Below are 16967 nucleotides of genomic sequence, written 5' to 3'. Positions count from 1 at the left end.
TGGATGATGCCATAGTGGTGGGTATATGTCATTATACAATTGTCTAAACTCATGGAATGTGCAACACCAGGAGTGAATTGTAATAATACAGACTTTGGGTGATTATGATGTGTCAGTGTAGGTTCATCAAATGTAACAGATTTGCCACTCTGGAGGGGACATTGTAAATGGGGGAGGCTATGTGTGTGTAGAGGCCGAGGGTATATGGAAAATCTCTGTATCTTGCCTTTAATTTAGCTGTGAACCGAAACTATCCTAAAAAAATAAAGTCCTAAAAAATATATAGGGCAACTTTTTATAAACATATCTCCCTATTCAGTTGCTGCACCATATGTATTGTATATTTTTAATCAGTGTAACGACACTATACTATAAACTCTTCCATGTTTTACATTGTTTCTGTAATTGTTCTTTTTATGGCTTTGTAATAATTCATCTATGGTATTTATTCATCTGCAATTATTTATTGAACATTTATTGGTTTCTATTCAAGGTCATGGGAATGTACTGCTAAGCCAAAGTACCTGCACTTACAGAGTTTACAGCATTCTCATGTGTGCATAGTTGATATATAATCATTCATTTAATTTTCTATTATGTTGTATAACTCTGAGAAGAGAACAATTATATATATTGTTTTATTCAGCCTTGAAGAGCCTTTGCAGAAGAAGTAATGTCACAACCCTAAAAATAGTTTGCTTATTTAGATGTTCTGTAAATTCACTTTCCAAAAAAAGATGGGAAAATAAATGTGTGTGTGTGTGTGTGTGTGTGTATATATATATATATATATATATATGAACATAGTGTGTTGAACCAAGAAAATACTTAGCTGATTTAGCTGATTCATCAGGATGAAGGTACAAAGTATAATCAAATTGGACCTTTTTTTATAATAAATTAAGATTCTATATATTTCTTCTTGATATACAATATAAAGATATAAGGAATCTCATATAGAATATTGCTCTATGACATTTCTTACACTACCTGAAAAATAGAGTCTTAACCCCAAACCTATGGTAATGCCCAAACTTGTAAAGTCTGTTTTTGAAAATTATATAAAGCTGTAAGTTATGTCTATATTAAGGAATACTATAGGCTTATGAAAATAGTCTTTTAATCATTCATTTAAATTATAAGTGACATCATTAGCATCCTGGTTTTCTCTTTTTTCTTTCTTTGTTTTATAATATATAAATATGCTTGGAACCACTGTGCAGAGAGATAGCTCAGTCTGCTTGTCTTCCTGCCACTGTTGGTATCAAGTTTGCATAAAAGGTGCCTCTGGCAGTGCTCTGGATCCACAACAGCACAAGATTTATTTCTTCCATATTAGATTATTACAAATTTCACTTGTTTCCATTTCTTATTTATAAATAGTGCTACTTTAATATTTTGATCATAACTTATTTCAAACCTTACAGTAAATTTCAGAAGTAGCCTTAAAAGTTTCAAAAGTATGAACCCTTGTGATCCTTGATATGTACTGCTAAATATTTTTCCAGTATATTTTCAGCAGCCTAGATGAAGCTAGTTTGGTTTTATGTTGTTCTACTCTAACTTATTAACTGCATGTCCATATGGATTTTCTCACTATGATCTTTAAGTTGGAAATGGGAAGGCTTAAAAGGGGCAGTCAGGAGTCGTGACTGTTCACTTTAATCTCAACTGTATCCTTTGTCCATTTTCCTAAATTCCACTTTCTTTGTTTTACTATTTGAGTCTGTGATAACCAAAAAAAAAAAAAATATTCTGAGCTTCAGCTCATTTACCATATTGTGGAAAAAAATCCATTATAGTTGCATATAGTCAACATTGATTACTCTCTACTCCTCTTATATTCATTTTTTATTCATATATTATTCTATGATTTATTCAAGATCAAATGCCAAACATGTCACAGGAACTAAGCCGGGTGCTGGCGATTCAGTGTCACAAAAACAACCATCTGTCTGAATCCGAACTTCTCCGAGAACTTTTCAGTGCAACCATCTTTATCACCTTTCCTCCTCAGCCAGTACTGTACCAATGACATAACCAGAATTACATTTTAGATAGTTTTCCAAAACTCTTGAGTTTTTACTTTCTTTAAAATTGTCACAATTCCACCTTTCTCCAAAACACATTTTCTTTCAAATCTTTCTTTCTTGGTTAAGTTAAGTGCCTAACTATAACTAGTCTTTGTTTCCTTACCTGACATAAATTCTAGATAAAATATTTGTTTTTTTCCCCAGGTTGTCAGCTAATTCCTTTTCCACACCCTCCATCTTCAGATCCCTCAAAATTCACACTGTGTGGTTTAGATTAGTAATATTTTAATATTCTTCTTCCCTCTGGAAGGAGAATGGCAAATGGTTCCAGTTCACCTGAGACTGGAGGAGGAGGGATACAAGATCTTGATATTCCAACTTTTTCATTTTGGATTCTCTGCACCTTTTATCTCTTTCTTTTATCTAACTGATTCAGAACCATCAGGGTTAGAATCAATATTACCTTAAGACCGCTGTGGAAGTACTTGGACTAAAGTAAAACTTCTAGGTAAACTCCCATGAGGCATTCATCATCTACTGGTTTAACAAATATATATTTTAAAATTTTTTATTATTTTATTTTATTAATGTTTTTATTTTTGGCTGCGTCGGGTCTTAGTTGCGGCACATGGGATCTTTGTTGAAGCATGAAAGATCTTTCATTGTGGCACGCGGGCTTCTCTCTAGTTGTGGTGTGCGGGCATTTTCTCTTCTTTAGTTGTGGCACTCAGGCTTCAGAGCACATGGGCTCTGTAGTTTGCAGCACGTGGGCTCTCTAGTTGAGGCGCTCGAGCTCAGTAGTTGTGGTGCGCAGGCTTAGTTGGGCTGTGGCATGTGGGATCTCAGTTCCCTGACCAGGGATCAAACCTGCGTCCCCTGCATTACAAGGTGGATTCTTTACCACTGGACCACCAGGGAAGTCCCAACAAATTTTTTTTTAGTTCTACTATGCTCCAGGTACTATGATAGGCATTGCATTTGCCTCTCTGGTTAACTGGAAGTATAGCTACCGAGTTATCAAATCTGAATACAAACTTATTTCTACCACATTATAAGTTATTATATTTGTTTTACCATAATGCATATATTGTCATGAATTTTAAGTTCCTTGGGAAATGGAAAAGTTTGGCTATATGATGTTAGTTATTCAAAATTGTTTAAAATACTATCTACTATTTATTAATAAATCATTTAGCACAGCACTTGGTTATTAGAAGCATTTAATAAGTATTGACTATTATTATGTTAGTATTATCAAACTGTATTAATTGATTATTTGACAGTGGTAAAAATTAAATATAAAAATATTAAACCCATTTAAGTACTAATTTTCACCCAGAAAATGATGGACTATTTTTTTTATTTTTAGTATATTTCCTAAAAGTTTAATATTCAGTGGTATAAAGCACACTTTAAGATTGTCTTTGTTTCACAGAATCTAGGCAAGGAAAGGACATAAGTCTATAACCTGACTTTAGTGAGAAGTGCCTTCAAATTAAATTCTGACTAAAATTTATTCTGTTCTCACAGTTGAAAAAAGATTCCATTCTGTGACCTCTGAAAGATGTTTTAAAACCCTTATAGCTGGAAAGAGTCCTTTATAATTTCTAACATTAATATTCCCTATAATCCTGAGAACTGTTCTTTTCTAAAAATTAAATTCACTGATTCTTCACAATTCTCACAATACACGTTTACATATTTGAAAACATTCCAAGTTCTCCATGTTCTTTTTAAACTGTAAAACAGATTAAATATCCCATTTATTAGCTTGAGGAAAAGGTTATTGTATTGCTTTGCCAGTAACAGCAGTTACAGAATTTTAAAACTAGTGGCATTTGTTGTACTACTGGAGTATTTAGGGAAAAAAAACAAAAAATCCACTCGGACTGTAATACACTATGCAGTTTTTTGTTTTTGTTTTTTTTTACAGAAAGGATAGAAATCAAGGAGTAAATGAGAAAAAAAGTATGCGAGCTAGTTCAAAATGATAATAGGGAAAATTGTATAATAATCAAGTTATTATCTTTAATATTTTAGAATATTTAGGAGGAAAATAATGAGAGGTTGATTTTTGACTAGACATTAAAAAAATTAAACTGGATCTGAAAGGGAAACTGTATATCGAATTGGAAAGAGTATAATGACTTATAAACATTGTACATAAACCTGATGTGGCCAGCACTCATATTTAGTTGGTCAGTGGACACAGAAATTAAATGACAGAATGATGGAAACTCTCTTATTCATCACTATATCCCAGTCTCTGACATGAGGTAGCTGCTGAATAGATATCTCCTGAGAGACCTGCAAGAGGAATATAGACAGACGTTGAACTCCAAACTGATGCACCTGGGCTGGTACTTCTATACTGGGAAAATACCCTCCCCTGTTTCCATAACACTTGAATCCATCCACCCTTCCTTTTGTTTTCCATTCCCTTATCCAATTACCTTCTTCCTTTTTCCACTACATGTTAAAAAAATAGCCCCAAATATTTCTAATAATTTTGTCTAACAGAACACAATAGGCACTGCTTCCTTGCCATCAATTTTACCTGGCCCCAGTGATTCTACCCACTATGATAAAACTCTCCTTTCCTGTCCATTTGTTTTCCTACCTCTGTTTTTATTTTTACTCTGAGTTATAAATTATCAATACTAACTAATTACAAGCATATAAAGTGAAGTGTGCTTTTAGTGCAATATTTTACATATATAGTTTTTATATGTAGATCACATATGGGTGTGTATAGTTCTGTTTTATTACATCTTATATAATTAAAATCATCAAAATGATTTCCTGAAAAATCATCTTCTAAAATTTAGTATAGGATTTTATATATTTAAATTGTCATTTTATAATACTTTTATGTCAAAGACAAAGGTATAATGAATACTTTTTAGTTTAGAGGAATGTATTCTTGTGTATTTAATAAAATTGTAACAGAAATCTTTCTTTTTTTGTTTTTTTGGTCTGAGTTTCTATATATATTTGTATATAAGTAATATGTATATATATATGTATGTATATACATTTCTCTTCTTTTTTTTCAATACTTTAAAGGGTCACATGATCGCATCCTGTGATGCCTGTGGAGTTACAAAGCTATGGGATTTTCGGAAGCTCTTACCAATTGTGTCCATTGATGTAGGTCCAAGTCCTGGCAATGAGGTGAACTTTGATTCATCAGGTAGGATCTTTTTTGTTTAACATTCTTGACCAGGCTAACAGCTTTAGTATTTGTTCTGAAACTATTTTCTATTGCCACTTTATGTTTTTTGCATTTCCTTCTATTTAAAAATCTGTTCTTGATATTATACTAGAATATACTACATTATGCTATATTTATCATATGATATATATCACATCATATAGTGAAAGCATTACATTTATCACATATGTAAAGGAAGAAATAATAGAGGAGATAAGTGTGTGCTAATTTAGATTACTCAAGTTCCTAGCAGCATCATGCAAAATTTGGAGTCTACATCCCTTAGAATCACCATCCAACGTAAGTAAATTGAGTTTTTTGAAGGTAAAATAGCTAAAAGTAGGGAAGAACAAAAGTTTGGCAAAAATAAAATTGAAACTAATGGAATACTTTATAATAATTTAGTAATACCCCATATTCTCTAGATTTTACAATTAATTTTAAATATATATTCATCTTGTTGCAAATTGTGTCCAATAATAATTATATTAATTGGTAATAATTGTAGTATTATTATCTGTGTTTAGCATTTTTTCTGCAGTAATATAACCGTTAACGGTGAGGTAAATTATTTTATCCTTGCTGATGATGAAGAGTGTAGCAACTGATGTTAACAATCACACAATGATTCCACTTGATTTAAAAGGTTAAAATTATAATTACATCTCTATCTTTAATGATAGCCTATGCTAAATAACGTATATCTGTTATTGATATAACTTACCTTTGCTGTTGTAATACACGTTTTAAACTTTTTTAAGTTTTGAGAGGTTTAAAAATCTTTGATATTTATTTGCAGTAGCTCAAATTTTAGTCAAAGAAATAAAGATAGAATATATATAAAGGAAATAATGACGTTCTATTTAAAAATAGTCCAAAAAGTATGAATATACTAGAAGCAATTCTGAAGCCATACGGTAATTGTGTGTTTCATGGAACTGGTTTCATGATATTGACATCACATATCTAAAATTCAGAATACAGTAAGCTTGTCTTCTTAAAAAACTGGAAGCTATGTTCCCATTGCAGATTGGTATATGAACCATATATATGACTTCCTTAAAAATATGTTAGTAAAGTTCTTGACATTAAGACTTTTATGCTCTGCTAGAATTCAAACAGAAAGCACTGTACAGAATAAAAGATCCCAACTATGAGAATTTAATTTTATAATGTAAAGGCCCATTCGTATTTCAATTTATACTTTTTGATATATAGAATATGCATTGACATCATAATTCTAAAGGAACTTTAACTTGGTTATTACAAACATTTTCACATCCATAAATCCCTTTTTACTATCTTGAGGTAGCATCCAAGTACTCATGGCCTTGAGTGTTGAATTCTGAAATTTCAAAACTTTTGGCTGTACTTTCTAATAATAGAAGTTAAAGGGTGTTTTGAAATGCTGTACAACTAATACTAGGTACATATTTTACTGTCATAATTGTTAAATATGTTGCCACTGCCTTTTACTGTCCTTGTCATCCAGCCCAAAATTTCTTTTCTATGCATTGTCAGGCAAACTTATTTTAAATATATGTCAGTTCCTATCATACTGTCATACAAGTCAATATCATCTTAAAGCCCCTAGTACAACAAACCTCTTTTTTTTTCTCCATGACTGCTATATACTTGATGGTACACTAATATTAAGAAAACTGTCAGAATCAAGGATGGAACAATGAGAAACATAAAAGATAAAAAGTATAAACCAGGGACGCTGTTAATGAAAACACTTCATCAGTTTGAAGGAATATAATTTCAACCTGACCTTCCCATCCCTTTGACCATTTCTTCAAGGAACATACTATAATTAATTTTAATTCTACATGTTTGAGAAATCAGTGTCTTTTTCTCACTGAATACTGAGAAATTTGTGCTTCTGTTGAGGAGAAGTCTTCAGTGACTCGTCATTTTAAAAGTTTGAAATATATCAGCAGTTGAAGGAACTAGGTAGAGCAAACGAGGTCTATTGAGGGTCTGAACAGAGAGGTGAAATCACAAAGTTAAATACCAGAAATTATGTTCATCTCAAGAGAGTAAAGAAAAGTGAAGTCAAGAGCAAAACAAAATCGAAATAAGGACAGGGACACATAGATCTCTTCTCATCTGCATTTCTTCAGGAAAAGATGATTTAAAAGAAAAGTATAAAAAGATATCATGGGGCTTCCCTGGTGGCGCAGTGGTTGAGAATCTGCCTGCTAATGCAGGGGACACAGGTTCGAGCCCTGGTCTGGGAGGATCCCACATGCCATGGAGCAACTAGGCCCGTGAGCCACAACTACTGAGCCTGCGCGTTTGGAGCCTCTGATCTGCAAGAAGAGAGGCCGCGATAGTGAGAGGCCCGCGCACCGCAATGAAGAGTGGCCCCCACTTGCCGCAACTAGAGAAAGCCCTCGCACAGGAATGAAGACCCAACACAGCAAAAATAAATAAAAAAAAAAAAAGATATCATGAAAATATTTGCACTATGAGGATAAGATCAAATCTAACTTAATAAGTTCAAAATACTCTTCATTTGACATACTTTTATTTATTCCCAGTGGCAAGCCAATACAAGCTTTCCTCCTTGGACCTGAGGAAAAGTCGTTGATAATATACACATGCAGTATCATCACAATATCATATAATATATGTGGAAATACTGACAGTATTCGTTCTGAGAAATTTAATATAAACTACTCATATACATAGTTTTTAGATATTCTAAATAATCAACATAGAAACAAAATTTTTCTCATCATATCTCATATCTCTGGATCAGTTTAATCGAAGGGCATCTTGAAATTATGAGGTGTGCTGCTTAAAAAGAGCTGTTTCCATATACAATGGCTTATCTTTATAAATAAGGGATTCCTTCACTGCAAATCCAACATGGTATACAAATAAATTTGAGTAGTCATTAAAGGCTAAAATTGTGGTCCATAACATTTGATTTCAAATTTTTATGTATATTAAAGATTCCTCATTATATATTAACCTCATACATAAATATTTTTATTTTAAACTTATAAAAGTAAATTACGTGCTAGTGAAATGGTACTTTGTTTTAAAATTGAGACTTCTCATAGTGTATCATTTTTGAAATGTATCTTTGATAATATTTGAAAACCAGCGGTATAGAAAAAGAATATAGACTATAATTCAGACCCTTAGCTCTTCCCCACCTTTTAGACTATAAACAAATTATTTAATCTTCCTGAACTAAGTTTCCTCATAGAAATAATGGAGGAGATAACTGTCTTACTATATTCTAATGTGTTTCAAAGGGTTTATTATATTCTGTAATGAGGAAATTCTAATACAGTCTTGTTTCCATGTAATATTCAAAATAATTTAAATAGTTAACTAGCAAATAAAGCTACATATAATGTTATATATGCATATATAATTAAAATCAAAAGATTTAAAGATATGTGAATCACCATCTCGAGGTTAGCTTTTCTGTTGCTGTAAGAAATCAGCTTGTTACACATTTAAAAGAGGAGTTGCATGCAGCATAGTATTATTTACATAATGTTTTATTTGCAAATACATTGCTTGCAACAAACACAGATTACCTGTGTTTATAGATATATACATATATCAGTATATATTTGTAAAGGGATAAGTGTTCCTTTCTCATTAAACAGAGAACCTTCTGGTAATACAACGCTACACATTTTTACGAATATTCACTGTCTAAATATCTCCCACTTGGCATACTCAAATGCCATATGTTTTACCATTCAAAAATTTATTACTATTTCAGAAAATGTTAAATGGAACTGTGTAGTGAAAGTAATAAAAATGAACTGTGAGAACTTCTACATACACTTTTCCACATCTCTCATTTTGTTGTGTTTATGAAGTTTAGCAATATTTTTCACTCCTTTGTAAAAGGTAATTCCGGTACACTTGCAAAAAAGTCACATCCCTAGAAAATGCAGGAGCTGAAGTTTGAGCCAGATGGGGACTTTCCAGTAGAAAACTTATCAGTCTCAGATCATTGAAATGAGCAAGGTTTGCCACCATTTGGCAGTAATCCTAAATATTTCCCACAAGGAGAACCACAATAGAAATACTAAAATAGAAGAAAAAATAATGACCCCATTATAAAATATGAAAATTACCAGACCCCTCTAAAATTGCTCAAAAATAAGCCTCAAATCTTTTGTTCAAATTTGATTTATTAGCTTCTGTTAGTAAAGGCTGCAGTTCACTGTTTTGTATTTAAAAGGCAGATTGTGGTTAACTCCCTCTGTTGGAAGCAGTGTAACATAATGGAGGAAGCACTCACTTAGAAACCCTGGTTTTGAATTTTGTCTCCACTGCTAACTAGCTGAATGATCTTGGTGGACTTTCCGAACATTTCTGAGCCTCAGTTTCCTTGTATGTGAAATGTTAAAAACCTATCACGACTTCCACTTCCAGCCAAGATGGAGTAACAGGGACCAGGTTTACCCTTCCACCTGAAACACATGGAAAAACAGACAAAATTTATGAAACGATGGTTTTCAGAAATTGAACATTGGGCAATGGAAGACAGTACTGAAGGGAAGGGTGGGTGGTAAATAAGATGAGCTCTATGGCTGCCCATAATACTGTCTGGAGAAGATTTCTAGGTCACATCTCAGGGATGGACAGAAACCTTGGGGAAACCCCACAGCCTCCCAGAGTTGAGGAGATGGAGTGGGCAGTCCAGGGAGGCCAAGGCAGCTAGAGTTTGCAGGCAGAGTACAGGACAGGGGACAGCAACACAGAGAGCAAGCTCTGGAGATTTACAGAAGATCCCCTCCAGTCTTTAGCTGAGTGCAGATCAGTCCACGACAGCCTAAAGCCACAGAAAAATCTGTATGAAGAGTTAAAAAGAAAAATCCCCAAAGATCAGGGGAGCCTAGGAATAGTTTGTACTCCCACCAACCAGCTTGGTAAAACCTTGCAATTCAAAGGATAGTAGATAGAACAGGGATTGGCCAACTACTGCCCATGGCCTGTATTTATATTTAATTTTAATGGTAACAACAACCACACCCGTTAATTTACATATTATCTAAGGCTGCTTTCACATTACAACAGCAGAGTTGAGTATTCACAAGGGAAACAGCATGGCCTGTGAAGCCCTAAAACATTTACTGTCTGGCTCTTTACAGAAAAATTTGGCAAGGGAAAGGGCTCAGAAGGTCATTACCTCAGCAGTGAGGCAACATCAGTCCACACCTCTAGATCTAGTCCCTTCACTGTCTTTGAACCATCTGAGTTGGCCCATGTAAAAACCTGTTTATTCTTTACTACAACTTAATGAGATTGTTACTGTTGTCTCCTTTTTACAGATGAGGAAACTAGGACATGAAGTTAACAAAAAGCCTAATGACACCTGGCTGATCAAATGTGGAGTCAGAATTCAAAGCTGGGCAGTCTAATTCCAGAGACTAGAATTTAGACTTTATATTATTCTGCTTCTCATTGTAATAATAGTATTCAGTTTCATATTGATATGTGACATCTGTTAGGGGTTATAATTCATTTGCTATGAATATTGAAATAATCTAATTAATGACCACTTGACAATGTTTGACTCAAACAAACACTATTTGTCAATTAGTTGTCTCTGGAAGAAAAACAGGAAAAGAAGATCTCCCTAGTATTATCTGCCAGGTTTTTGATGTGTCTTATAACAAGGGGGAACCCTAAATATGTTCCTAATGGGAGCTGGAACTCCAGCCCCACACCTCAAGGTAAATACCTATCAGACTAATCTGGGTGGAATAGGTGAGTGCCTGCAGGCACTTTTGCTATTTATTTAAGTCTTGGCCTGATTACAAACTGAAATAAGAAAGGAAGAAAGCAAGCTAGCTTCTATGATCTCTAAGGCATAAGGCAGAGCTGAGGTAAGTTGCTCCTCCTAAGAGCAAGCCCATTCTATCTACTACATCAGTTTCCTAGGAAAGAGAGTTACAAGGAGAGGGGATAAAATACAAGAGAGAAAAGACCAGATGACTCTGCTCAATTATTTATAATCCCGTTATTTCATCCCCTGTTTGTATGCAAATCCATTTTGGTTTTGAGTAGAATATGGTCCCCTCTGCTGCTGGAGAAAGGAACTGGAGGAACGGAAGGAAATCAGATTTTGTATCTCCCTTGGAGACCCAAGTGTGTCATTGAAACAAGAGGGAAAGGGGTAGGGCACGACCTTTGAAAGAATGACATACCCTGAGGACATGACATAAACTGATTAGAACCAAATGGGTCCAAGATGGTGGATCAGTCGACTTCCACTAGACCTTGAGCCTCAGTGTACGCTCACTGAACACATCAGCAAGCTAAGTGATACACCCACAGGTGCCATGACAGTTCCAAGTCTGACCATAAGAATCAAAAAGTGGGCGGTGGCCCAGTTCCTAGAAATCCCTGCCCCTTCCTGAAATAGCTGGAATACTCCTCCCACTCAGTAGACTATGAAATTACCCACCCCTATAAAAACTGACAACTCCATACCCCGGTGCCTTTTTCACCTTCTGAAATGGCCCACACTCTGTGGAGTGCATTTCTCTCTAAATAAATGCACTTCTTACTTATCACTTTGTCTTTCACTGAATTCTTTCTGCGATGAGACATCAAGAACCTGAGCTTCATTAAGTCCCGAAACCAGATCTGTGATCTCAGTTGGAAGACAGGGTTTTGGCTGTGTTCGAGTCCTGGCCACATGGGTTCAAGTCCCAATCTGAGTTTTGACTGGGTTCAAGTCCCAGCACGTGGGCTCAAGTCCCAATCTGAGGTGCACGGTTTCATCATTAATACCTGCAATGAAGTATACTATGATCTAGGAACTGGGCTAGGTGCTTTTTCTTTTAATCATCACAGAACTATGAGTTTGGTTCATTTCTCCCATTTTAAAGAGTTTTGAGAGCTTTAATTACATATATATATTAATAAATATACACATTTGTACAGTTCTATGAGAGCCTGAATTTAGCTCTAGGAAACTGTAAAGAAAAAACTCTGGAGATTCATAGGAACTGGTTTTACACTTTACCTGTAAAAAAGCTATTCTTTCTCTTTGGTTTTTGTCATGCTATTCCATGTTTCAGAAACATTTTTATTCACCTGACAGCAAGTATGGAAAATAGCATGCTAATGATAGTGGGGACACCGTGTATTGAAGGTGTATTGACCAAAGATATATTAATTCAGAAATAATATTTGTAATTGTACAAAGTGTTATGACCATAAAGCTGTTCTGATTGGTCTATTTTCCATTCTAAATGGTTGGTAGCGATGCCATATTAGTTTTTAAGTATTTAGACTGTCATCCTAATAATGGATCACAAATTCTGAGAACTGGAATGCATTTGAATTACACAAATTATGAAAGTTTTATATAAATGAAAGTTACTGACTTTTTCAAAATATAGAATTTATACATGTAACTAAGTCTTATTCCTTTCAGATATTATGTTTGAAAGGGTGTGTACTTAATCTAATGACAACATCATTATTCAAACTATGAAGCTCTACTTTTGCAATGATTTCATATCTCCAATACTCACAAATGTCTTATCTGAGTCTGGATTGAATTCGTAGAAACATCTAGAAATAATTCACATCCTATATGTCAGAAAAGGGCATTTGAGTTAAGCATAAGGCAAGGCTCTAAAGAATAAAGATTGTTGTTCATCTGTGATTTGTAACATGAAATTGAGCAGGAAACTTAATCTCTGTTGACCTGAACTTGATCTTCTCAAAAATGAGAGATTTGGATTAAGTGACTTCATCAATTAGGTTTCCAACCTAAGTTTTACACAACTGAGTATTGCATTTTCCCACTGTTCATCAGAGCATGGTATCCTGAGATAAAAATAATATTCTAAAATAAAACTTAAATGCTTTTGTATACTATTTAACATTTAAAAATATCAAATTGTAAGTAAAACATTCTACTTTTCCTTGATCCAAAATGGAAATACAATTTGATATAAAAATCAAGATTATTTAAAATTTGAGCCTCAAATTTAAGCGACAGCTGTATTGCTCAGCAATACAAAACTTTTATTCTTGCCAACCTAGCAACACATTCAGTCTCTGTAGGAACAGATATTTTGGCCAAAAAAAATGTATAAGTTTCAACATTTTAATAAATTAATGACTCAAATTCTTCATAGAAGACTTTATGAGATAGTAAAAATCTGACCCATTCTGGTTTAATCAGAGCAGGAAATAACTTATTAATTTTACACATTAGAGCATTATACAGGTGCAATCAGCTATTGCAACTACAAATGCCTGGATGAAACAAAGAAGCCACGCTTGTGTTGTTAGATCCTCGATTTTGTGTAATATTTTTAAAACAAGTATAGTTCTACTTGTTGCTTAGTTCTCTGTTGTAGTTGTACTGCATAGAAATATAATTGTAACATTATAGGCATAGATGATCAAAAAGTACTTGGAAATGTTTTCCTATGTACCTAAAATATCTCCTTGGAAGTTCGTTACAAAGCTTATGTGCCTAATTATATATAAACAATTTAAATCCAGCTCATGTCCAAAAAATGACGAATTCTAAATTACTGTCATCACATTTAATGAAGATTAATTTTGTAGTAGTCATGTAAGAAATAGTTTTCAAATGCATTTATATTAGTTATATGCATATAACAATTAATGTGCTAATTTCTTGTCAACACATTTAAGAAATTCAAAAAGATTTTTATCTATGTAACAAGTATGAGAAATTAGTTTCATGACTAGCTATATCTTAATATCATCTAGGCAATAAGATATTCCAATTCATATAATTAACTATGACTGTATGTTTACAGATATAATAAAAATTACATATACATGCTAGCATAGGTCATTATGAAATATGACCTATTTTCTCATGCATATATTAATCAAGAAAAATGCATTTTATATAAAGAATTAAAGCACAATCAGACCTTTGAATTTTTCTAAGGGGTTCACAGTTATGGTACTAAGGGAAATGTACTATTTTAATCTAATAGCATATAATAGTTATTAGATTTAAAAATAATACAGTTGAAATTTGTAGTCTACACACACTTCATGGCCCAAAATCAAGTAGCCCAAGAATTTGTCGTCTTTTTAATAGATTACATTTGCAAAATTGAATAGATAATCATCTTTAATCTGCCAGCTGATACTTCTTAATAGGATAATCCTTTAAGAGAAGTTGCAGTTCAACAGATGTGCAAATCAACCCAGAGCAAATAGCACACTGCTCTTGGAAATGGAGACTGCACTGTTGGCACTTGTGATAACGCTCAGTTATATTTATCTAAAATTTAATTTCAAATGATATTCACAGATGATTTATTCAAATCTAATTGATCTCAGAAGTATCTTTTCTCACTTGTAATATAATAGGAGTGAAAATAAAAATTATTTAAAATCATCTTCATGCAACATCCCCTACTATGCACTCTACCAGCAAAAGGAAAAAAAAATTGAAAAGAAGAAATAGTATAGTATTGGTATTATGAAAATCAACACTCTCTAAATGTTTTGAAATAATGAGTTTGATAAATAGAATAATAGATATGCATTGGGAATAATATATATGCATTTAAGATCATGCCTTCTAACCAAGAATTATATTATTCTCTCGTATTTTTGTTTGTCTAATGGTGGAAGTTATGTTAATTCAGTTGACAAATATTTAGTGTTAGCCTATTATCTGCCAGGTACTGTTCTAAATTCTGAGATTCAGCTATGAAGAGACCAGTAAGATTCTATTTACAAAATAAATTGAAGCAATAGCTATGAATGTGCAAGTAATAAACTGGGAGTGTTGAAAACTATAAGTTAAACCATTCCACGTATAATATGCTATAGGTGCCATCAGAGTGTGATTTGTAAAGAATATCCAGTAGCTGTATATGGAGCTGGAGAAAAAAGATGGGCACTTCTATAATGTTAACTACAACATTACCCATTTCTCTCCTCATGGACTCAGTTTAATTTTAAGTTTTGATCTTCTGCTATCCTTTCACTATGCCTTTCATAATGTTTGATTTGTTCCTTCGTCCATGTGGCATTAGAAACCACTTATTCTTATCAGAATTTAGTTGTAATGATGGATGTTTCTGCTGCTTCTGCTTCAGCTTCTCTTTCTCCTTCTTCTAGTTGTTTTCTCCTCCCCTTTCCTCCATAGGTCCCTTCGCTTCATTTGTCTTATCTCTCCTTTCTTTTCTTCTTCCTCAAATACAAAGACCTGAGTTAACCATACTTCTCAATACATAATAAACAATTATCATTTGATTTTATTACTTTTCACCTTTCATGTTCCATCCCTACTCTCATTCCCTCTGACACTCCATGGAAGTTTTTAAATATCTTTGATATGTTTCCTTAGTTTATAAGTATCTTTGAAGAATATATAGAGTTACTTTATATACATATGTACCTAAGATTTTAAAAAACTTATTTTGTCATAAATTTCATTGTTTCTTGCTTTTTCATTCTATACTATGTTCTTAAGTTTTATCCATATTAATATATGTGAGAGTTTCTCTGGGATATATACCCGGGGGAGGACTTGCTATGCCATAGAATGTATGTTATTTAACTTAATTAAGCATTTTCATATTGTTCTTCAGAGTCACTATAACTAGTTTACAGTCCTTCAAGGAATCCCATTTTCAACATTTGGTAGTGCTGTGGACTGAATTGTATCCCCCCAAAATCCATATATTGAAACCCTAACTTCCAATGTGACTGTATTTGGAGAAAGGGCTTTTAGGAAGTAATTAAATTTAGATGAGGTCATAAGGGTGGGCCCCTGATCCAGTAGAATGAATAGTCATTTAAGAAGAGACATGTGCACACATGAGGAAAGATTATGAAGGCTCACAGCTAGAAAGCCACAGTCTGCAAGCCAGGAAGAGAGCCTTCACCAGAACCTTACCATGCTGGCACCCTGATCTGGGACTTCTAGCCTCCAGAACTGTGAGAAATAAATTTCTGCTTTTGAAGCCACCTGGTCTATGGTATTTTGTTATGGCAGCCCGAGTAGACTAATACAGATAGTACTTAATTTTATAATTCTGCCAGTACAGTGGGCACTATATGCATTGCATTTCCCTACTTACTAGTAATGTTGAACATCTTTTTACATACTTGTCAGTCTTTCAGGCTTCCTCATCTGTGAACTAATTGCCTTTGCCCATTTTTTTTTATTGGATTTCCTTCCTGTTGGGACTTACAGATTTGCAATAATTATCTGAGTATTAATCTACTGTTAATTTTGAATGTATATTTATCCCAAAGAGAAAAATATTTACTGATCTCATCTATGGTGTCTTTTACTAAATTGAAATCATTAAATGTCATAGAATCAAAACTATTTTATTTTTTTCTTAGTACTTTTTTTCCTTTGGGGGCATTGCTTGAGAATTTTATCATTATTAGGTCACAAAAGCATTTTCCTGCATCTTCCTTTTTTAGCTTTGTGTTGTTACCTTTCACATTTTAGGACTTTGATTCAAAGTGCAAGGAGTTGCTATCAGTTAGCGTTTCTTCCAATAACAAACCAACCCAGAATCTTCCTGATTTATTGGAGCATTTGTTTCTTGTTCTCTTATGGGAGAGCTTCAGGTTGACTCAGGCCTGATGTACTTTGCTGTGCTTCCGCTGAACTCCATGTGTCTTCTCATTCTGAACCCCAGGGCCTGTGTGTGGGACATGTTCGCCTCCTACAGTAAGCATAGCTGGAAAGA

General features: G+C 33.6%; 1 protein-coding gene across 1 annotated transcript in view; it reads left to right on the top strand.

The window, feature by feature from the left end:
- Positions 1-16967, top strand: part of SPAG16 (sperm associated antigen 16) — an 869771-nt gene that overhangs the window by 619772 nt on the left and 233032 nt on the right. The window contains exon 15 of the mRNA XM_033859808.2: positions 5100-5226. Within this exon, the coding sequence (XP_033715699.2) occupies positions 5100-5226 (127 nt within the window). The remainder of the gene's footprint in view (positions 1-5099; positions 5227-16967) is intronic.

Source organism: Tursiops truncatus, chromosome 7 (genome assembly GCF_011762595.2).
Source record: "Tursiops truncatus isolate mTurTru1 chromosome 7, mTurTru1.mat.Y, whole genome shotgun sequence".
Classification (NCBI taxonomy): Eukaryota; Metazoa; Chordata; class Mammalia; order Artiodactyla; family Delphinidae; genus Tursiops; species Tursiops truncatus.
The sequence above is the reverse complement of the archived record's forward strand: the minus strand, read 5'-3'. Positions and strand labels throughout refer to the sequence as shown.